Raw genomic sequence first — 23,907 nt, 5'->3', positions numbered from 1 at the left:
GGCCAAATGTTCCTAACTTTACATTCACGACCCCTGTGATTACTTTTTAAAGCCTTTTCTCGACTTAGAAATAGCTGAGAGACATCCAGAGACTTTTAAAAGCTTGTTAATGTTGTGTAATTCGAAGTTCAAGAAATAACTGTTTCTTAATGAAAATAATAAGAGAAATGTATAATTATTACTGGAAAATCAGTTTTGTTCTGTTAATACAAATTAATAAATAAAACATAATGTATTTTAAAATTAAATTGTTTTTAATCAACGAGATTTTAATCTTAAAAGCAAACAATTTCTCGACACACAATCAAAATGTTAAGGTTTTTTTTAATATCTCATTTCATTTGTAACCTAGTTTGTTATAGCAAAATATCAAAGGTTAGAGAACAGACAATTGAGTTCTAAATATAGTCGGCCATTTAACGTCGTATGACGAAAATAGAAATGCCAATTGACGGAGCAAATGAAGAAAAAACACCTATAAAACTAACGTCCGAATCTCTCAAAACCAATTCCTTGTACAAGATTCTTGTCTGAAAGTATTCCGTACACACGACCTTAGGGGGTGGAAATCTAAGCGGTCCATAAGGAAAGGGGGGGCTTCGGGCAGTGGGGGGAGGGTGTCCCTCGCCCCTGGGAACTGAATCAAGGAGTGCTACGTGCTCTGAGTTTAATTAAGGACTCCAGTCTTGGGATACTTCGATTTTAGTGGCGTTTTCTTTTAATTTTTTTTTTCTACTTAAATGTCGCTTCCGTTTACAATGTGTTTAAGTTAATTTATTCGATTTCGCTTTTTGTATATAACTAAATACATATATTACAAATTATTAACTGTGATTTCGTCGAATTTAAAATACAAATAACATCAATGTAGTTTGATTTTACTCAATATTTTGTAACATAAAAAAAATAATATTTCCTCTTAATTTTAACTTAAAATAGCTTAGATAATCAGACTTCTATTAATGATTTAAAAAATAAATATAGTTACGATTTTTACATTCACATTTGCGTTTATTTCAATATTTTTCCCTGTTGAAGCAAAAATACAGAGCAATTTAATATAATTTTTCACATTTCGTGATACATGTAACACGATCCTCGCCACTAGGGATAAGAGAAATCAGTTTTAAGATTTTTTTTTGTCGTTCTCACGCGAAAAAATTGTCGTACGATATTTGTATGACGGGCGACTCGCCTCCCGTATTAGAGGCTCCCGAGGGAGAGGTATAATTAAATTAATGTCGGCCCTCTCTCACTCCCAGTAATCCAACACCTGCATTGTTTCCACTCAAGCCACGGTGTTCGGTTGCATCTTATATTTAGAGTGTTTTAAGTATGAATATAATAAACGATGACTTATAATGTCTGGTTGGAGGGATTTTTCCAATTTTGTTCAGATTTTCTAAGTATTGTAACAAAGATATCGTCTTTCTAACGCTATTTCTAGATAATGTATGCTGTAATAAAATAAACGGTTTTTCAGACAACAAATCTATCAAGTAAATTTAAAGTGAGACTTTATCGTACCGATAGATAAATTACTTGCGCTATTTAACTCAAATTAACAAACCAGATTTTATATTTTATATTTTAAATCAGATCGCTACAATATTTAAAAGCAATCAGCTGATTAAAGCAGATATAGGGCGCGACAAAAAAATTCTAATCAGAAAAAAGATGAGGCGTGTGATGGCATCGATCACCCCTTAACAAGTGATACCACTTAACTGTAGCACAGAGCACGCGTGTGCCGACGCACGCGCCGGCTAATTCAATAAACACATTATCACGATTAGCCTGCGACCCCCCGCCCGCCGCCCACCGCGACCCCCCGCCGCGTCTATAACGACCCCCTGCAATCGTAGCGCCACTTCAATCGATAATTTCATCGATATGAACGTACATTACTCCCTCAATATTGGCTCAATTGAAGGCAACTGGAAGTTGTGACAAAGAACATGATTAAAAAATCTTCACTTAAATGTTTAAATTTGTACTTGAATTAAACAACTAGTCCTATAAAATGCAATAATAGATTAGTGAAATTATGAAACCTACAATATCGTAATCGATCTCTTGAGCATTAGTGGATGAAAAGGCAAAGATTTTCTTTCCAATCGAAATATAATATTATAATAAACTAATGTTATAAATGTGAAAGTTTAGATGGATGGATGGATGTTTGTTAGAGTTTGTAGCCTAAACGGCTGAACGGATTTCGATGAAATTTGACACAGATGTAGAAGATAGTCTGGAAGAACACATAGGCTATTCACTTTTGTTTTTTTTTAATTCTACACGGACGGAGTCGCGGGCAAAAGCTAGTATAAATAATAAACAAGCAATGTATGCGATACAAAAAGTAATTATAGTGAAAATATCAGTAGCATAATTAAGGCGCGAAACGACCCGAGCGTCCCCAAGTAGTCCCTATGGGACCAATGTCAGATTTCGTCGGCCAATTCTAGGCGATATTAATCATTGAGTTCTTTATTCAAATTGACCAGACCAGTACTATATTAGGGGTGGTATAGGGTTGTATTATCATTGGACATTTTTATGACTAGCAAATGATAACACTAGCTTTCGCCCGCGACTCCACCCGCGCGTGATTAAAAACTTAGTAGCCTAAGTTCTTCCAGACGGTGTTTTACTTGTATATCAAATTTTCCCGGGATCCGTTGAGTCGTTTGGCAGTTATTAAATCAGAAAGAAGTAATATGGATATTACAATTTCTATAAGCAAGCATTTTTTTTACTGTTGAGATAACTTAAATAAAAAAGTTCATAACTTTTGCATCATAATAATTAAGGTTCTGGGAATACGATTAATTTCAATTTATTTATAAAACCCTCGCTAGGAAATTATCAGTTGCTAAATATAAAACTATGTTGTATGACACCGCATTCACGAAACAGATTATTCCATGTATTACCAACACCTATTTCCTATACTACACAGACTATGTACAGGATGTTGAATCATTTATAACCGCATAGTTAATATAATAGTGAGATTACATTACGGAAACATTTTACAAAGAGCATTTTTTAATTACGTATTTTTTTCAAAATCCAATCTGCTTTTTTTTTAACAACGTCCAACTTATGCTCTCTTTTAGATTCCTATGAAGCTTTAAGCAATGATTAAAAAACTATAAACCACATGTCACATCGAACCATATGGCCTATTACTTAATGATAGCTTAGTCGATTTTTTAACAATATTCTTAAATCTTTTACCACACCAGCGGCCCACATTGTACGCCACGTGTCAGACGCGTGCTCTCCAGCGCCATCTACTGATTACAGACTATAAATCGAGTTCCGACATTTTAATCCGTGTAAATCATTTAAATATATGCCGCCCTGTAGCTCGACCTCATGTTGTGAGGGTAAAGTAACATTTAGTAAGACGATTATATTTGTCTGGTTACCCAATGACAGTGTGACTAGGGAGAATCATTTTTGCTGTCTTGCACTGTCTTGTGTATCTTTAAAGCCGGCGCACTTTTAACTAAACCATAAAATAACAGTTGTGCGATTGTCGATTGTTTCGTAGCTAATTCGACTGTTTAGTTGCACAACTAAAAACCGAGTAGTATGCGCACCTCCATAGCTCATAGGAATCAAATAGCGACTAAACAGTTGTGCGATAGTTTACACAAAGGCCGCGCTCTTGCAATGCAATCAGCTGATAAATTTTAAATACTTTTGTACGTAACGCATTATTGAACGAACGGTTAACAAATTATAATGTTTAATTCATTCAAAATTATACATAGCGTATCAAGTATTTAATTTTTAATATTCTATAACATTTTATTAAACGAATATAATTAGTCTTAGTTATCACGTTTCCATTTTGTGGTTAACAATATCATAGAAAAAACTCCATTTGGTATTATATACAGATGTGATGAGCATTGTTAATTAACCAACATGCAAAATAACGTATTATAAATAAATGTAACAATGAAAACAAACCATTCACATTATCACATTACGAAATGTTTTGATTGTCCGGAACTCGCGCCGACGCGCACTATGAGTGTTTGCTTCTAGCGGCCGACAATGGAGTCAGTTGGCCGAGTGTTTATGCTACTGGTTACAACGCTATGCAAACAACAATGAAATTTGAACCTTAACATTTGGGCATAAGATAGCAAATATCTTAGCAAGAGAATTTATAGACTATAGTTCCCAATCGGTTAACTTTGAACTTTATTGTCGTTAGTGTTAAGGTTGATTTCGCATTGTAGAATTTTAAATTAATTTTCTCCTGGGTCCACATCGAGTCAGATGTGAAATGGCGCACTCGAAGACAAAAAACAACACCGACAAATGTGTCGGAGCATTTGTTAGAATCACATAAAATCTAGTTAGATTGAAAAATATTATCTGTATAAATACGAACAAGTGGTGTCAACACAAACCCTTTTCTAAAACACTCCTATTTTTTAATCTGAAGTGTAAAAGTAAATATCATTGTTCAAGCTTACCACTGTGAAACTTATGTCATGAAAATTGACAGAAAAAAACTATCTCTTTGTCTAAATATATGAATTGTTATTACAGCCTCGTAGATATAAACACGCTTTGAGATTTCATCAAGATTTGGCGTAGCACGTAGCACGTAGCACGTAGCGGGCGTGTCTAGAGTCGTTGGTAGGGGCAATGCCCGGGACATTTTTAGTACAATCTAGTACATATGTAGAACAAAGCTGTCAAATCCAATCATACTAATTTTAAAAATGCAAAAGTTTAGATGGATGGATGTTTGTTAGAGTTTGTAGCCTAAACTGCTGAGCGGATCTCAATGAAATTTGGCATACAGGTAGAGGATAGTCTGGAAGAACACATAGACTACTTGGTTTTGTTTTTTTAATCCCACGCGGACGGAGTCGAGGGCGAAAGCTAGTATAAAAATAAAGTAGATAATATAAACTGACATCAAACCGCAGCCGCTACGAGCAAGGGTTGTCATTTTGTGGGATTCAATATTTTAATAGTGGTCGAATAATGCATACGATTTTACAATCATTTTGTATGTAATGAAATTGATATTGATGTATTTAATAATAAGGTTTGTATAATAATAAATTATTATGTTTGTTTACGATTATTAATTATCGAGAAATGATGACTCCGACATTGTTTACAGTTTATCTTTTGTCATAAATTAAGTAATAATATCTGAATTTATTTGTCTTTATTATTTTAAATTTGATTCAGATTTTATTTTCGACGTGTATTCAACGTTGGATACTAAACCCGAGGACAGGAGACCAAAACATCAATTGTCGTCGCGCAATAAACGACGTGACTTTGACATTCCGTGCGCTCCTCTCCGACTTAGCTGACTGTAGTGCTACGAAATAAATAGAGCTGGCATTTAAGTTATTTAATGAAAACAATCTCTGAAAATTTAAAAACTACATTCATTTAGCATTTATCTGGCGTTAAAAACGATATTTATAGGATAGATGCTTAAATGAAAACCCTGATAATAAGTTGTGTTTGAGAATCTATAGATAAAAAAATTTCTTAAAATACGTAGAATATAGAAACATTATGACCAAAAATTTTTAAAATCATATGTACATTTATTTACATGTCTACGAATTCGTAGCTCTACGCTACGTGAGCTATAATGTCCACCTCTAACAGAACGAAACGTCGAAAATCCCGAAATTCCGTCCCGTATAACGGTCACAAATACATCGCAATAAGTGAAGTGACTGGAACATTCTGGAATTGTTCCCGACAATCCCGCCGGGGAGCAATCCTGCCGCATACCTTGACCGGTGATCCTGCCTTTATTGTTACGACTCTGCAAAGTTGATTACGAGGTGTTAAGGTGTTGAAAGACCTTTGTTTCTACTTTACCAACAGGAATATAAACTAGGACCACCAGATGTATGGAACATGAGTACAGCAATAGTTTCAAAACTTAAGTTTTATATATTGACAAATTGACAACCCTATCAAAAAGGCAAACTACACACGAAGAAAGAAGAAACAACCTGTACCATTTAACGTACTCTTTTATCTTTTCGAATTAAATCCTAACATGAGACTAGCCTATTCTTTTAAACAAAAACGCATCAAATCCAATTTTAGTCTTCACATCGAGTCACGAGTAATTCTGATTGAATAATTCACAGAGGCCATCGGGGACGGTGCAAGTAATGAACGAATTTATGATCCAATCCAACTAAAGACCAACGTTATTGTAACTCGGTACTTACGATCTCCGCGCCCTCTCGTACAGCCTGGTATTAACGAATTTGTCAACTGTCATCGTGTAAGGGTCTTAATAGTTTCTCCTCAGGGGTATATTATAGTCGATGAATATCATTGTGACATGTCAATAGACACACAGAGGTCTTGAATTTGTTTTGTTTAAAAATATAAATTGTTCGTTTGCACTCTTCCTTATTTAACTAATGTTAGCTCGTTGTAACATGTTTTAGAATCACATTCAACGAATACTAAAATTAAGAACGTTTACAATTTATTTTTTATAACAAACTAGCTATCGCCGCGATTCAATTTGCTTGAATTTAAAAATTAGAGAGTAGCCTATGTGTTCTTTCAGATTACATCTATGCAAAATGCAACCGAGATTCGGTCAGCTGTCTAAGCAACAAGCTTTAACATCCATGCATCAAAACTTTCGCATTTATAATATTAGTAAGATATGTACATTTTAGGAGTGGAAACTCAACATACAATAAACTCTCGCGTGTAAACCCTCGTTAAGCTTATAGAGGACAAACACAACCGCGATAAATCTACAACGTAAGTGGCATTTACACAGAACATATCTTACCCCAGTAAGAAGCAAATCGTAAACGTCCTTCGTGCGTCCGCCGCGGCAAAAATACGATGATGCGATTTAATGGACGAAAGCTAAAGAAACAGAAATAAAAACCCAAAAGCTTTTGTTGAAACCATTTTAAAGGTATCTTGTAAAATAATCGCTTTATTATTTGCTAAATACAAAATTACGTATGGGTATGCCATCATACCTAAACTGCAATTAAATAATTAACTTCTGTGAAAAAGTACTGAATAGATTTCAAAATTACTTTATAAAAATAATCCTATTTTATCTTTTTATTAATCGTAAAAGACGTTTTATTGAATTTTAATAATATTTCCAATGCCTATTTTTAACTTAAAAACACAACGTCTATTTCGAAATCATGTTGTCTCAAGGAAATTACATTTCTCTGAGCAATAGACAATTTTCTTTCCCCGTTTCGAGCAGCGAGGAGACGGTCGCGGCGCTCTGCACTTCAGACAAGATTGTGCGAGCGTTGCCAATTTTACATTAGAGCAGCTTTGTTGTGATAGCAACCGTCGAGAGATTGAATTGTTCACGAGGTTTGTCTTTACTTCACTGCTTTATTGCTTGCCTTATTTCAAGAGATTGGACGCGTTCTATTTTTGAATTGTTAACGTTGGATTTGAAATATCGAGACATGACAGAGATCCAAAAATTACCACATTGATATAATTTAATAGTTCAATTATTCAATTAAATGACAGTAAAAATTGTATGTTTAGGCTTAAATTAAATTAGTTTAAGTTTTCTTTACCTATAAAGATTATTTCCTTATAACTAATGAATAAGATTTTGTAAGAAACTATACGTTTAGATGTGTTTAGGTCTGGTCAACCCCCATCCCCAACCCGACAGTAGGACGGGGAGGGGTGTAAGACATGCGGATCGTAAACCGGATTCTCCCAGGGTAAATCCGCATTTCACTAGCGAAGCAACGACCCCGGGAATCACGCTTTCGTCTCGGTGTGTGGATTTGTTATAAATATACCTTTATATTGTAGACACATACGAGTAGCAATCCTCATTGTCTGTCATCTTCGTCCATTCTCTTTTGAAACAAAACAACATCAATCTAAAAAAGACAAAAGTCGTTACCATTCTGCCAGTTAAAATAAATGTCTTTAGTATTTAAATTCTTTCTTTTGCAACCGCCCGCAACACTTTCAGGGCGGTAATTAAAAAAAATTAAGTAGCCTATATGTTATTCTAGACTATGGTCTATGTCTTTGCCAAATTTCATCCTAATCAATTGAGCCGTTCTGGAGATTTCTTCTAACAAACTTCCATCGATTTAAACTTTCGAATTTATTTATTAAGATTTTTTTTCACATTTTTCATAGTCTAACCTACCTACGTATCACTATGTTTTCATCTGTACTATTATAATAAAGCGTAAACACACACTTCTTTGTTGCCTAAGATGGCAGCAATCACAGCATATTTTCGAATATCTCCTTTTTTTAATAAAAAGCCCTATATTTACGTCACGCTTTAGGCTATATATTTTCACGCCGTTAAACTTAGGGGTAAAGGTTTTGGATAAAAACCCTAATGTGGGAAAGAGACCATAAGTTGTTGCCAACATCAAGGAAACAAGGTCGCCATGGTTTGACATCATGTCATTTTGACATTTGCAATTAATAATTTGACAAATGTGACAAATTTATGCCGATGAAGTCGCATGGGAACAGTTAGTATAAAATATTTTAAAACCGAAATATTTATAACTTAAAACACTTTTAAAGGTTTATTGTCATTAACTATGGGTAGAGTTAGCTATGTTAGGGAGCCGAAACTTAGCAGTCGACTCTACTTTTAGTGGCCGTAGCGATGCATTTTAGTAACACCTGGGCTTTCTCTAAAGTGCAAGTCGAGTAGTAAACAAACAAAATTATACCACCACACTATATTTTGGCCTTCAAAAATAATTTTACTATATATAAATTATTATTTTTAATACTAAACTAAGCAGATATATATAAAATGTTTATACGATTTTATGTAAGAATAACCTAAAAATCAAGTATCTTTCCCTCCGCTAGTAAGAAAGCTATAACAATAATTTAAGCGACTACCCACGCGAAATTAATAATTCACAGACTTATAAAAAACGACGTTACAGAATGGGGCGTTAGAAATCCATTGCATCTTATAATCTATGGATTTTCTTACTATTTATCATTTTATTTTACTTAACAAAATCTTTCGTTGAGTACTAAACAGTTAATATTATATACCCATCATTTCATTAAAACAATAAAACCTATAACGAAAGTATTGGACAACTCAAATTTAATCTATTTCTGACATCTCTGTTGCTAAATGATCTGGTCAAAGATACAAGCTCAAAAAAACAAAAGAAAGCTGATTAAAAACTACCTTCATATACATAACAAATTAATTTAGCTTTACTCCGCTAAAAGCGGTATTAAAGCCTTTTACCGCCATTAGAAGGTAAATCCGCTCTTAAAACGGCCGATATCATATTTCTGAAAATCCTTACAGCGACGGAAGCACTTTAAGTCTACCGCCTCGTATATTTAATTCACAAGCGCCTAAAGTATACGTCTCCATAAAAATCCTTCGCTGTGATATTGCACAGACATCAGGGCACAGGGACGGATTTAGGCGGGCGGTAATTTAATTGTATTAATGTCTGTTTTACTGCGAATCTCGCGTTTAGTGCCCCGATAATGGGCGGTAATGATTTCTTAGACGATCCAGTGTGGCGTCTGTTTTCAACAGATTGCTCTGATATTGAATATAATCTAATAATTAAATTCTACAAAGAATATTTGGGACCGCCCGGTGATTAATTAATTTGTCAAAAGACTGCAAAGTTTTTTTTTCGTTTCAAGAGACGAATAGTATTTTAAAAATAAACAAGAAAAGAAATTAAACAATAGAAATAAACAATACACATTTATTACAAAAAATATCGTTTGAATATGGACTTAAAAAAATAAATAACGCATGCCGGACCTGGCAACTGGTTTCAGAAAACTCGTATTCCGTAAACCTGGGATTTACGGTTATCGTTCGCCGGCGCGCGTTCAATCACAACCGGCAAACTTAATTCTTAACGCTTTACTATATTTCACGTTCGAGCTTTAAGCTCTCTTATGTTACGCACAGCTTTAATATCATTCATAAAATATTTTTTTGCTTTTAAGTTAATATTATTAGCTAGTCGTAGATTTACGGAAATCATAGTTCGGATTACAATCTAATTAAACAAAAGTACAGTGTATTTGTTAATATTCACACTTTAATACATGTAAGTGTGAAAGTTTAAAGGCTCTCTTCTGTAATTATTCATAGTTTCATAGATACTAAATTAAATATTTGATGTATTAATTTACAGATTACGAAAAAAATATTTATAAAAGAAACCTCTACAGTCTTTAGTTAAGACGGTATTAAGTTGAGATGGTAACAGACATTGTAAAAATCAGTGAACGATTTCGTGGTCGTAATAGACATGCCGCGCTTTACAAGCCCATAACCCGCAGAGTGCGCGCCGCAGATCAGAGATAAAGACGTCTGGTTTCTACGCAAAATATCTTTCAAAGAGTTTATATATAAGGTGCGGTCGTGCGGACAACTTGCTTAAGCCTAAGAAATAAGGACAAGAAAGAACTAAAGAAGAAGAGAGTGAAAAAAACATAAACCTGCCATTCTAGAAAACATCTAAAACTAGCCAAGAACTTCACAACTTTACGGTTATATTAACAAAATATCGCCCTTAAAGGTTGATTATAAAACGACTTGATAAATATCCTTTCATTCTATAAACCCAGCTAAGACTCAGTAGAAAAGTCTTCAATTTTCAGACACGTCAAATAAATCAAACTCACTACGGCACAATCAATAACGTCGTCAAATTCACTGGTGAAGCTCTCAGAGGGACCCTTGAAACAATTAACGCCCTCCCATCCCTCCTACCTCACACTCTCACCCCACCGTAATATCGCGCCGTAATTACGCTGTTAAAGAGACGCGCGGCGTAGATTTTACGCACTCCGACTGTGGACTTTGCGTAAACTTGGTAATAACTTCCAAGTAATACGTGTAAGACGAGTAATTTGAATACAGGGTGTTCCACGTTTCATGTTACCGCAAATAGTTGTAATTACAACATGTAATTTAACATATGAATTCTATGACTAAGTTTTAGCATAAATATTTGCTTTAAGAGAATTTGTTAGATATTGGAAGTATAATAAAAGGTATGTGTGTTTTCATTATGATCATGTATAAAAACATTTATTTACTTTTCACTGGCTCTATTAGACGAAAACCGGTATTGAATTTACAAACCGCTTCGTAATCATATTTATTTAAAGTGAGAGAGATTTTCTAACTGAAGGAATATTTCTTTTTATTGCGCAATAAGAAAACGCGAAATAGCAGATTCCAATTCGCGGCTGCGAGTTGCGAGCATCTTGCCACGAAATCTGTATCCGAGGTCGGCTAACGAGCCGCGCGGCCGCCGCTCTGATTTCCAATTCAAAGGAAAATTGCGATCCATAACCCGACTACCCCGGGGGGTGGGAGTGGGGGCGCCCCCCTTTTCCGGTTGCTATGCGACGCGGGGAGGAGCCGCCGCAATCACGGCCCAATGGCACGACGGATATAAATTGCTCTCGAGTCGCGACACCGATGCGGGAGCGAGAGGACACATAGATCGCGCCACCTCTCCCCTTCCCTCTAATGAAGTCGCCGGACCCCTTGATTGACGGACTCGAAGGCCCTTTTTCGAAATACAGTACCCAAGTGTTAGGTATCAATGCGCTGCCGTGATTTGTGTAGGTAATTACCTACCGGGCGTTGTATTGGTCGCTCGATGCGTTTTCCTGTTGCAAGCGTGTCACGCAATGCCTATTGCCTACAACGAGAGCGGACAAATGACTCATTGCAATTTATGCTCGCCTGGTACTTAAAGCTGGCATTGGACTAAATTGCAAAAATCATAAATGCCACACCCTCATAACAACACCCATAACTGCGAATTAAATCATCAAAGTTCAACTTGGAATTTTTTAAACATCTTTTAGACCACAAAATGCAAACTTTTATGTAACCGTCTATGAAATACATAATAGCAAGAGACATAAAATGATTTGTTGCCTTTGACTGCCTAATTTACGCTCACACGAAATAAATCGTACAAAGTTTACTTTCCTTCCAACTTCTCTATCTGTCTTGTATTTAAGTTATGAAATAAATATTTATTAACTTTACGCATTGTTAGAAAATAATGAAAACTCGAGAAGGCGCTGACGGCCAACAAAAGAGGCCGACAATGAAGTGAGTGGATATTAAATTCCTCTCGCGCTCGAATCACGATACATAAACGGTTAATAGCGTATATAGCTGAGGCTATAAATTTTTGTAAGTCCAGCGGCGGCGCGCTGCGGGCCGCATCCCTAATGCGGGCCGGACTCCGCACAGATTACGCACACCTGCATTAATATAGGCACGTGGAACGTTATCTCAATAAGGTTGTCGCATCCAAAATAAAACACTAAATCATTACTCTACTATTCAAAAACCTCAAATAGTTAGTAAATTGCATCACTTCATAAAAATAGCAGTGCTTACAAAGTGAATAAACTTAAATATAACAATGCCATCAAACAAAATAACTACAATTTTCTTTGAGACTAAAAATAAATTATTTGTAAGAAGTGGCAACCCTAGCTAGCGACGTCTCCTCACGTCGTTCGAGCGGGTCGATACCGGAGGACTTTGGCACGGATTACTTGCCGACCAACCTGCCGCAATATGTCAAGTCCTCGATTCTCTCTGTTACAGTTTTCTAAAATATAACAATTATTCCAATAAAAAAAAATAAAAAAAAAACAAACAACAATTAAAAGTGTAGGACGCTTTAAGTAGATAAAATTAAACATGTTTTATTATATTAAAAATCATATTAAGTTTTTTTCGTTAATAGATGGCGCTATAGTCAAAAAGATAAACATTTTTATCTATAGGGCTTTGCTTTTAGAGCATAAATAATCAAAAAAATCCTTTGTCCACAGGTGAGAAGCCTCACAAATGCCAGGTGTGCGGCAAAGCGTTCAGTCAAAGCTCCAATCTGATCACACACTCCCGCAAGCACACCGGGTTTAAGCCGTTTGCGTGCGAGCTATGCGGGCGCGCCTTCCAACGCAAAGTTGACTTGCGACGACACCGAGAGACCCAGCACGCGGACCTCAGAGCCCCGCAACATCTACCCCACACTGACGTGCATGGTATGCACGCACAAGATATGCATGCGGTCGATCATCGAATAGGTAAGTTAAAACGGACATTTCTTTAAATGCTTGAAGTTCTCGTAAATTAAGTAACTTTAAAATAATCACCACATAATTTTTTCATCATCTCATATCAATTATTTACACGGTAGTGGTTTAAATCACATGTATGCTTTTACTTCTTGTAACTGATATTTTTTCCATAGACCTTCGTCCCCCGCACCCCGAGCTGCGCCCCCCGCATCCCGACTTCCGCAGCCACCTGAGCAGCGCTGTGCAACCCCTGCAGGCGTTGCCCTCCTGAACCTCGACAGCCTTCGCGCCACCCGACTGGCGTTGAGGCAATCCCACACTTACCACTTAAGTCTTAGAGTTCAATTTTCAGTGGGCGCTTGTACCTAGGTTTGCACCAAAGATTCTTTCGAGGTATCAATGTGATTTTATTGTGAATGTTCAATCTATCTGGATTTATGATGCGCCTATAACATGTATTGTAAACTATTGCCAATTATTTTTTTGGAGTTATTGACATTACACACATGTTTTTAATATAGTTTCGATGTTATATGCAAATCTATTAGACAGATTAGATAATGGATCCTTAGCAAAACCATTAGAAAGTAGAAATAATACCTTGTTTCTATAGCTGTAAAGTTTAATTTCCAAAGCGCTATTGCGACATATGATCCTAGATATAGTCATGTAAACCTAAGAGGTATGTGAAATAAAAAATACTTTGTAAGCATTATATAAAAGGCTTCATTTTGTGATCTCATCGTGAAAGTACAGGCTGTCTTGTTTATTCTTAAGTTTGGTTTAAATATTCGGTGTTTGTACTAACATGACATTTGTAAAATTAAATAGATATTTTGGTTACCAAGCTATTTCATACAAACAGCTTTTAAATTCATTACATTAGTATTGTATTGATAATCTATGTTACCAAAAGAACATCCATAGTTTTCGAAAAAAAAAATAATTCTAACCTAAAAACTGTTTTCGTTTACAGACTTTGTTAATTGTAAAATGTCTTAGTACATACGTATGTATATTTTGCACTCCATTAGTTTGTAAATCTAAACAAAATGCAAGTTATAAAAACATGCTTATCATTCCAAAAATGTATACTTGTTCCATTTTTTAGCATTCCTATGAAATGACATTTAGGATGAGTTAAGAGTTTTAAAATGTAATACCAAAAATGTTGTTAAAACAACATAAATGCATACTTCATATCATAGTTCGTGTAATTGTATTGGCAATAATATGTAGACGTTTGTTCCTTTAATATATTCGTAAAAAAAGTTATTTGAATACAATATTTATTACGTAGTTGAAGTCAATTGATGTCCTTTCTTTAATGTAATGAAATGTAGATTAAAAATAACATCTTTAGTTTTAGTAAAAAGTTATTTTGTTGTTACAAATATAGTGCCATAAATATAATTAAATTTTAACGCCATAAAATTGATGTATACAAGTTAGTCGTAATTTCCTTTATAAAATGTATACCAAAACATTTTAAATATAGACGTATTATAAGTTTTCCTAATGAAATATTGTTTAAATAGTGTAATAATTGAATTGTTTAGAAATTTATCTATTAATAAGTATGTAAAATATTGGTGTATTTTAGACATTTTATCGTCTCGAGATTTTTAAAATAATAGTAAAAAAATGTTATACTCAATGTAAATATTGTATAGAAAATAATGTAATAAGAACGAATCCAAAGACGAATGTGCAATCTTTATGTCATTATTATCTATTATTAAATATTATATTACGATTAGGCAACTTTCACTTCAATAAATGACAATGTATTAATTAATTTTATATTTTATTTTTTAAACCCTTAAAAATATTTTAAAACATATGAAAAATGGCTCTAATATCACAGTTCAATTCCACTCTCGTGTTACTCTTACTAAAACATATTTGAGAGAGTAAAGTAATAAAACTTAGACTGTATGTCACAAACATTTTAGTTAAAATGTACTGTGACTTATCTGATTTTTGACAATTCATGGTTATTGTTATCACGGGAATGTATCACAAATGCTATACAGACCAATAAATTTTAAAACGGAGTCGCGGTCGAAAGCCAGAAAGCATTTGTCCGCAACTCCGTTCACGTGCAATTAAAAAAACAATAGTGAGTAGCCTATGTGTTCTGCCGGACTATGCTCTACGTCTATTCCAAATTTTATCAGGATCCGTTCAGCAGTTTAGGCTACAAACTCTAACAAAAACAACCATCCATCTAAACTTTCGCATTTATAATATTAGTATTAAATATGATGATGCAGGAGACTATCTGGCTCAAAGACGTTGACTTAATTCAAGCAGCTAAGTTCTCAAGTTACGTCGCATTAAGACATTATCACTCGATTAAAATGCCTTTTAGGGTCAAATTACAAGTTAAGAGATCCACTAATAACCAATAAATTACTGAATTTGACACAAATTGGAGCATATCAATGATAAGTGTACTACAATAAAAATAAAGTTATTAATGCGTTCAAAATGTAGAGACAAAAAAAATAAAAAAATAAACAAATTACTATATGTACTTTCATTTCAAGCAAATCAACATCATGAATGAAATTAGGAAATCGAAAAAAACATACAATTTCAAAGGGAAAACGCTTATTATGTTTGGAAATAATGTAAAATTATTTTTTAACAATCATTGATGTTTATTTTGTACAATTTTACTAATCAAAATGATATCAGGACTATAATTTCTGCTTCCACAATCAAACTAATCAATCATATTGAACTAACGATTGACCGCAAAAAAGTAAAATGTGTACTCATAGTGAGGCTAGAAATTGTTTGCTAATCATTGATGAGTGCCCCGACTGTGTGCACACGTGATCGATTGCTCATTAAACTAATGGACGTTATCGACCAACACTGTTTATAGTTTAATATTTTTAACTAGATAAACCTACATTCTGTATTTCCATAACAGTAACACTTATGGTTTAAGAGAACGTATTGTTTTCTCAAAGGCTGGCAACCCTGATTCCTCTAGTATTGCCGATGTCTATGGGCGTTGTTAATCATCTCGGTGTACCCTAGTTTAAGCCTCTTCTATAAAAAAAGTAAGAGGCAATAATTCACATGATATACTCGTATATCTAAGAATATCCAAACGAAACTTTAAACAATCCGGCTTATATTAGATCAATCGTTAATATCGATATAAGAATGAAAGAAATCAAACTGATCAAGTCTATGTGAAGCGTTCAAAATAATTAATTTTTCTTTAAATTACTAAATTTAGCAATAAAATATTTTTTTTTTGCATTTTCCAGTGTAGTTATTCTTTGCCTGCGTGTAGATTCTAAAGAAATATACAGGCATAAGCTGGTACTATTTGATTACTGGGCGTAAGCCTGGCGAGGCAGGACAAAAAACATTTGGATTTAGTGCTGTGCGGTCTCCAGGGGCGGCGGCGGACGCTAAACGCCTGTTAGCACGCACTGCCCCGGCTCCGGCTATTGTATAACACAGGGACGGATTAAGATTGAGCCTCTGTTTTTTAGAAAGTACGCCGTTACTGTGAATTTCAAACATTTTATGGCAATAGTAATGTTTCTTTCGAAATTTAAATACTACTTTCGTTACTATTCTCACTGGTTCCATGGTGTAATGGTTAGCACTCTGGACTTTGAATCCAGCGATCCGAGTTCAAATCTCGGTGGAACCTTTCATAGATCAGTTTAAGATTATTTTTAAGAAAAATAAGTACGAAAGTAATTATAAAGTAGGACGACTTTTTTGTCGATGTAGGTCTTTTATCGAGTCTAGAGTAATACTGTGTTTTATGTTAACAGTACTGGTTGGTCTAAGAACTGATAAACTCAGAGAAAAACCATTTGATACCAAACGATCTTCAACACAACAGTACCCCAAGTCCGACCCTGGACGGTCAGAATGGCCTCGTATATATAATTCAGCAACATCCACGTGCGTCTCGGACGCAATCAGTATTGTGAATAATTGATGGCGCGCGGCCGCGATGATTGCGCCCCCGCGAGATTGCACGAAGATTTCGGACCCGAGTCCGGCCCTGTGTGGATTTATTTTATCATTACGTACCCAGTGCGGAAACTCAAAGAATTTTTTTCTAACGTCACATCAAACAAAAATGTTCTATTAGATAATTTGCTATTTGTGTTAAATTTTTGCCTCTCTACATCTTTACTATGGATTATCTAACTAACTTTATGAAACTAAAGGGACAAAATTCTAAAAACCGACAAATTGTTTTATTATCAAAACCAATGTTCTAACGGTAATCATCATTTTTGTAACATCACTAATGTGAAAGTTAAAAGAACCAGTTTGTTTCTCGCCTTGACCTTTCATACCAAAACAAGATCCTACGACACAGCCTCTAGCCAAAGTTAATGACATCCGTCAAATTCAACGCCGTGAATGTGCGGTTCCATGGTGTAATGGTTAGCACTCTGGACTTTGAATCCAGCGATCCGAGTTCAAATCTCGGTGGAACCTGTTTTTTATAGACTGAGGGATTTCATTTTACTTAGCTCTTTTACAAAATTCTTTAGATTAATACTATGGTTTTAAATTTTATTTTTTTAACAATTTACTGATGACTCTATAACGAATTACTTTTATGGCGATTTTCACAGCTACATTTATGTATTCGTCAGGGTTTTTGGTTCGATAACTACAAAAATGCGTTTCGGAACTACGTAACTTGAGTTTAACTCCTTTTAAACTTAGGTCAACTTAACGTAATGATAAAATAAATGGAAACTTTTATAACCTAGCATTAGAAAATTATTTCAATTAAACTGAGCAAAGAAATAATCTTCTAAATAATTTCCGATCAGCAGAAAGAGAAAAAAGTAAATAAAGAAAAAGGGAAGCAGAGTGTCAAATGTTTAGAAGTATCATTGCTTTAAAAATATCATTTTCTTTTACCGGCGTGACAATAAAAGTCGATTCGAGTAGAAGGCTTGATAATCCGCAAGTCGAGGCCAATTTGATCGCATCATGGCGGGTATCACTTTCCGATATCATCCCACCCTTCCGCGGCCACCGGCGACATCGAATTTATTCAAATTGTCTCGTGTCGCCGCCACCTCTGCAGCACCTGCTTTAATAAATGAACACTCAAAAACTTACTGTATTCCAACATCTCTAAGTCTATTATCCTACAGCAAAGTAGATCTCAATTCAAAACGTTGCAATATACGATTATGGATAGAAATTCTTATTCCACTCAAAATAACATCCGTTTCCTCTTAGCAGAGGTTCACTAAGTCTTAAATGTGTGTGCTAAACGAATTTGCACTCTATTTTTGAGTGGGTAGAAGTGAAGTTTGGTGTACTTAGTGTACAGTTAGGTTTAAGGAAAGCAAATGGAGATGGCAACGTTGAAACGTCTGCAGTCTTTTGTATGAACGCGCTAAAAGCTAAGCTACGTGAGGTTGTGTGCGCCGCCGCACTTGCGAACTGCTCAAAACTTAAACATTTCTGCAACGTATGCTATTTTAATTTCGTTGAATATACTGTTTGTTTTTCTTTTTAATTTTAAAGTAAAATTTTTGAAGGAAATTTTAAGCAACTTGTTAAGTTCTTGTATCTTTTATAAGAAAGAAAAGGCTTTTAGGAATGCGTCGAAAATATTAATATAAACTGTATAAACTAACTATCTATAACTACTAAAATATTGTTAAAAATGTTGTGTTGTATGTATCGAAATAACAAAAACTATTTGTTCGATTTCAACACTTTTTTCTCATATTTAAATTTAGTTTTAAAATACTTAAAAATAAATGTCCGCCTGTGCGAAGCGGAAAGTGCTTTATATCAATAAAAATCAATATGAACCTTACGAGAGTATCACTTGGTATAATTCATTCAAATGAGACATCCAATAGGGAATGAAGATGCAAAATACGAAATTACATAAACACATGCGAGCATATTGAAAGGATGTATACGGATCCCAACAAATCAACTTACACGCGGATCTCGTAGGGACATTAACAAAACCGTCACGACACCGATGAGATGAAATTCTTTACTCCTCCACTCAAGACAAAATATATTTTCGATCACAAAAACATCACTTCCATACTACACAGTATGGTACTTCGTTTCAACGACCGCAAAACAATATTGGCAATGGAATTTACATAAAGATAGCTAACGGTGAGTTTGAGTCGCATCAGAATTGAGTTAGGGAGGGCGGGGGTACTTTAAAACTGTCGCTTAGTTGAGACGTCGAATCCGTTTAGAGTTTTACAAGAGTTTTGCGAAGACATCTCACAGTTTCAGTCAACTTATCGATTGTTGTATTCGTGGAGTGAATTTTTAAACAAAAAAACTTTAGCTCTGTAACCACTGTTGAGAACTGAGTGGAAAAATTACTGTATTTAAACAAAGCGGTATCAAAACGTTCTTTATCAGTTTAGCATTAGTTGAGAAAAGTTTTCTCAGTTCAACCTATAATCAAGCAAATTTCAGTCCTTTCAAACATAGTAATGTAGCGCCTCAAATAAAAGAACTAGACAACAGGTAAAGATGACTCGAAATTAGTTCGATTTAATTAATTTTCTTCTGACTACAATATCGATATACGAAGTAGCATTATTACATTATATCGTATACGATTCAAATTTGATGAGTTATCGATAGATCGGCGGGCGTCCCTACTGGGGCGTCCAACTTGCGTATTGAGTTACGCGTCCCCGCATCCCCGCGTCCCGGCGTCCCTGCACCTCGGCGTCCTCGAGTCGGCCCAATCGCATCACACTGAAACCATTATAATATCCCATTGCCGGTCGAGACGTTACAATCCTGATATTTACATAATAGCTCTCTAGTGTTGCATGCCGAGTTGTCTCGGTAGCGTCGCGTCGGTCGCAATATTAAACATTGTGCACACAAGTTGATATCACATGCTTATAGAAAGCTATATAGTTATTTAGTATTAAACCTTTTAACTTACAATTAGTATAATATTAGCATCGCCTGTGACTTCGTCCGGGTGGAACTAATAAAAAAATAGGTGAGTAGCCTATGTGTTCTTCCCTTTATCTATACCAAATTTTATCGAAATCCGTGAACGACTGAAGTCGTTTAGGCTACAAATTCTAACAAACATCTATCCATTTAAACTTCCCATTTATAATATTAATAATATTATTCACTTAATTCGCCAATGGTGACCGCTGAATAGATAGCTCGACAATGTAAATCTGTAGCTATTGTAGTAGGTATATATAATTTACACAGACTAAAAACGTCTGTACAGAATAGATTTGTATATGATGATATTTTAATAATTGGCAGGATTATCACACAACTGGTGGTCACCATCATTGGTACGAATCTTATAAGATGCCAGCAGCCTTTCAAATCGAATTCAAATATCATTTCGGTATTCAAATTTGTAGGTAAGCCACCGCGGATTGATTTACGATGTCCCTCCCGACCCCCCTACTTCCCCTCGTCTGCGACCACTCACCTCGAGTGAGTTATATCAGTTTAATCGTAGCCCATTGAAATTCAAAAGGCAGTACGACGAATCAATTACAGGAGGTTCGGAGCATTCAAATGCCTCCCCCTTCCCCCTCCATCCCGCTACAGGGGCGCTGATAGAATTGTTATTGGAGAATGTGCGTGTGATAGAATTCGAGCCAATATACACCAGCACGTGTTTTCTTCCCGTAACTCGCTGTCTTTTGCCTGCGATCTGTCTTACGGTTCGTAGCATCGCTTTTGATATTACCTCCTAGTAAATATTACTAGACACCTCTACAACTAAATACATAACACTTTAATAATTTCTATACATATGTTGCTACAACCTATTCAATTTTTAAATATAAAAAAATAAGTCCATTTATAATTTAGCTACCTATTTTTTTTTATTTATCGTAAGGTTGAACCAACAACCAGTAACAATTTAAGTTATATTTATTTTATATGCAAAAATATTAAAATGAAAAGTGATTACTGCAATAAAGGAGAGAAGATCGCGTATAATTTTATACGTAGTCATAAATACGACAAACCTTGGTGAATTTATGACCAGCTATTCGATACTAAGTGATAGGACGATAAAATTTATTTCATCTAACGCGTCACAAGTCAACTTCGATATATGGTATGTGAATCAAATTGTAAAAGAATTATTAATGCCATCTCTATCATTTATTTTATAAAGATAGAGAGAACAATATTAATATAGGAGTTTAGATAGTCTAACCTATTAGTTACACAATATTAAGAGCCTGTCCCACTATAAAACACGATGATAGTTTAAAAATGACGTCACTGTCAGATAAGGAAACAAAATCTGATATTTCCATCATATATTTTACACGTTGGATTGTTATCAGACAGTTTACAATTTAGGTTATTTAGGTTATTTAGGAAAGGTATCTGTTTTGAGTAATTTATAAAAGCGGTAGGAGTTTTGACAAGCAGTTTCTTAATAAATTTCGGTATCTTGTGTTAAAGTGGTATCCCAATAACCCCTTGAGAATCAAGTTGCGTGGATGCGAAAAATTTATGCAAAGAGCTTTGATGGTCAACGTAAGACGGGGGCACGTTTTATGACATGACATCAATATTTTATGTGACACCTCTGTGCTATTCCAAATCAATCATTCTCGTACCCGGCTACTTTATATTCCGTACGGAATTTTTTTTTCGCCAAGAACGTTTTTATAGTGTACATAGACGCTAAAATGTAACATGACACTATATTTTTCGAGGTACAAAATATTCATGTAACTCTATGTGAGAATTCTCATCGTAGCTGCTTCTTCACGTATTAACAAATTTTATTATGTAGCAATTGGTAGTTATGTTAGCTACAAATCAATGTCCCCAATTACGCCGGTCGAGGGTTCCACCTCACAGTTAATATTCGTTAAGTCGACAAACGGTTAAAGACATGCAATAGGCCACTAAACAAACATGTTAATTGCAAACATCTTTAAATGCATGTATAGGCAGGATAGTTTATAAAAGCGCCTGTGGAATAATAATAGCAATAATACATTTTAGATCTTTGTTGCTATTGCTGTTGCAACCTATTAAAACAGTAGTAATTAAAGTTATAAAGCTGAATTGTGGACTAGCTATGGCTGATTGTGTATCTAACTACTAATACGGTCCTAAGTTTCTTTCTTGTTAAATGACTTATGTCGTCATTTATCGCATAAAGTAAATCACACAATAGTGTGTTGCATGTTAGCGCGCACGCCGCCTCTCCCAAGGGAGCCGCTAATCATCAATTATTCCTGTGGGGTATTTAGCTTTCCACGCGAACTGTGGCTCCGTTTGTCAGTATATGTCTTAATTTACATCCGATAATGGCCACCGTGCTGTTAAAGTTTCAACTTGACGACTGTTAGACAACATTAAATGAATATTATTTTGCACAGAGTAAAAATGGTTGTTAGTTAGGTAGTTAGTTAGGCCCCAATAAAGCTTTGAGTTCTAAAAATGGCTTTAAAAGTTATAAGTATTAGGAAATTTTAGTTTACCCAAAACGATAGATGTTAAAATTTAAAACATCATACAATAAATCGTTGGCAGCACAAAAAAGTTTTTAAATACAATGAAAATATGGATTTTTCAAACATAAAAGTTTGCATATATAATTATTACAGGCGCTCTTACAAATTCAAACAAACTAAACGTAAGCAATTCAAGTAATGGCTGTCTACGTTTTCCGCTTTCCAACAAATAAAAATAAATTTACATCGCATTAAAGAGACTACGTGTCGTTGCGGGCGTGTCGCGTGCACACGGCGCCCGCGGGTGTCGTCAAACTTCCTATTGCCGATAATTATCGAATGGTTATCGTGCGACTTCACCTACTCTTAACACGAGACGACACGGGGACGACACGGGGATGACATATTTAAAAAAACTGGCGTAAAACATTACTATTAAGTGAAGAACTACCAAAATGACAAATGCCCCTACACAACTTGAGTCGGCAATGATTTGTCTTAGAATTACTAATAAACCAAATATAAAAGTCTACTAAAAACTGAAATTAGGCTCTCTTTATGGGATACATTATTAGGGTTCTAAAACGCTTGTTTCGGAAACTTTAGGTAAAGCTTTTGTTATAAAATTAGAAACGTATATAGTCAACAAAAAAGTCGCGTAGTGTAAACTGGAAGAAGTAGGCCGTAAATGTTCACGTTAACGTCACGGGTTACGGCCAATTGAGTTTAGTGGTTGTTTGCATAATGTCCTTTACCTGCACCCGGACGCTGCAACTTACATTTATTGCCTTTACTGTTATTTATTACCACTGGTACAACTCTATCGCTTATATGAATGACTAACTGTAGCTCGCGACTACACCCGCCTGAATTAAAAAAATATAGACTATGTTACTCTACAGGTGAAAGAATTTTTAAAATCGACTTAGTAGTTTTTGAGTTATTTCAATAATTACAAAAGTCTTTCCTCTTTATAATATTAATGTAGTAGACATTAGGCCAAATTTAGAATTATCAAAATCTTTTTGTTTTTTAAATTAAATACAGTTTTTTGCACTTCTTCTCCAGCCTTACTTTAAGTACAAATTTCACGTTTGCGCAATTTCCTTAATAAGAGGACGAAGGAGATGATATCTAAATCCTTAAAAATGGATTTACATATCAATAAACGTTACAAATAAAACAATCATAAATATTATAACCGGTAAGTGAATATAAATTTATTGAATTAACCTTTGTGTTTGTAATATATGCGAATTGTGTGCAAACA

The 23,907-nt window shown here is 34.8% G+C and overlaps 1 protein-coding gene and 2 non-coding genes across 4 annotated transcripts in view; all 3 read left to right on the top strand.

Moving 5' to 3' along the window:
* Positions 1 to 14,392, top strand: part of LOC106099905 (zinc finger protein Gfi-1b) — a 42,643-nt gene extending 28,251 nt beyond the window's left edge. For both annotated transcript variants that reach the window (XM_013278594.1, XM_013278595.1), the window contains exons 5-6: positions 12,901 to 13,155; positions 13,323 to 14,392. In XM_013278594.1, coding sequence (XP_013134048.1) covers positions 12,901 to 13,155; positions 13,323 to 13,420 — 353 coding nt within the window. In that variant the 3' untranslated portion in view covers positions 13,421 to 14,392. The remainder of the gene's footprint in view (positions 1 to 12,900; positions 13,156 to 13,322) is intronic.
* Positions 14,393 to 16,762: 2,370 nt separating this feature from the next.
* On the top strand, positions 16,763 to 16,834 carry Trnaq-uug. The gene has a single exon. It is a non-coding gene; the product is annotated as a tRNA-Gln (tRNA).
* A 737-nt stretch (positions 16,835 to 17,571) lies between these two features.
* On the top strand, positions 17,572 to 17,643 carry Trnaq-uug. Its single transcript has one exon. It is a non-coding gene; the product is annotated as a tRNA-Gln (tRNA).
* Positions 17,644 to 23,907: the final 6,264 nt, after the last annotated feature.

The sequence above is a fragment of the Papilio polytes genome, unplaced genomic scaffold (genome assembly GCF_000836215.1).
Source record: "Papilio polytes unplaced genomic scaffold, Ppol_1.0 DF824102.1, whole genome shotgun sequence".
Classification (NCBI taxonomy): domain Eukaryota; kingdom Metazoa; phylum Arthropoda; class Insecta; order Lepidoptera; family Papilionidae; genus Papilio; species Papilio polytes.
This window is presented reverse-complemented; position numbering and strand designations above follow the sequence as displayed.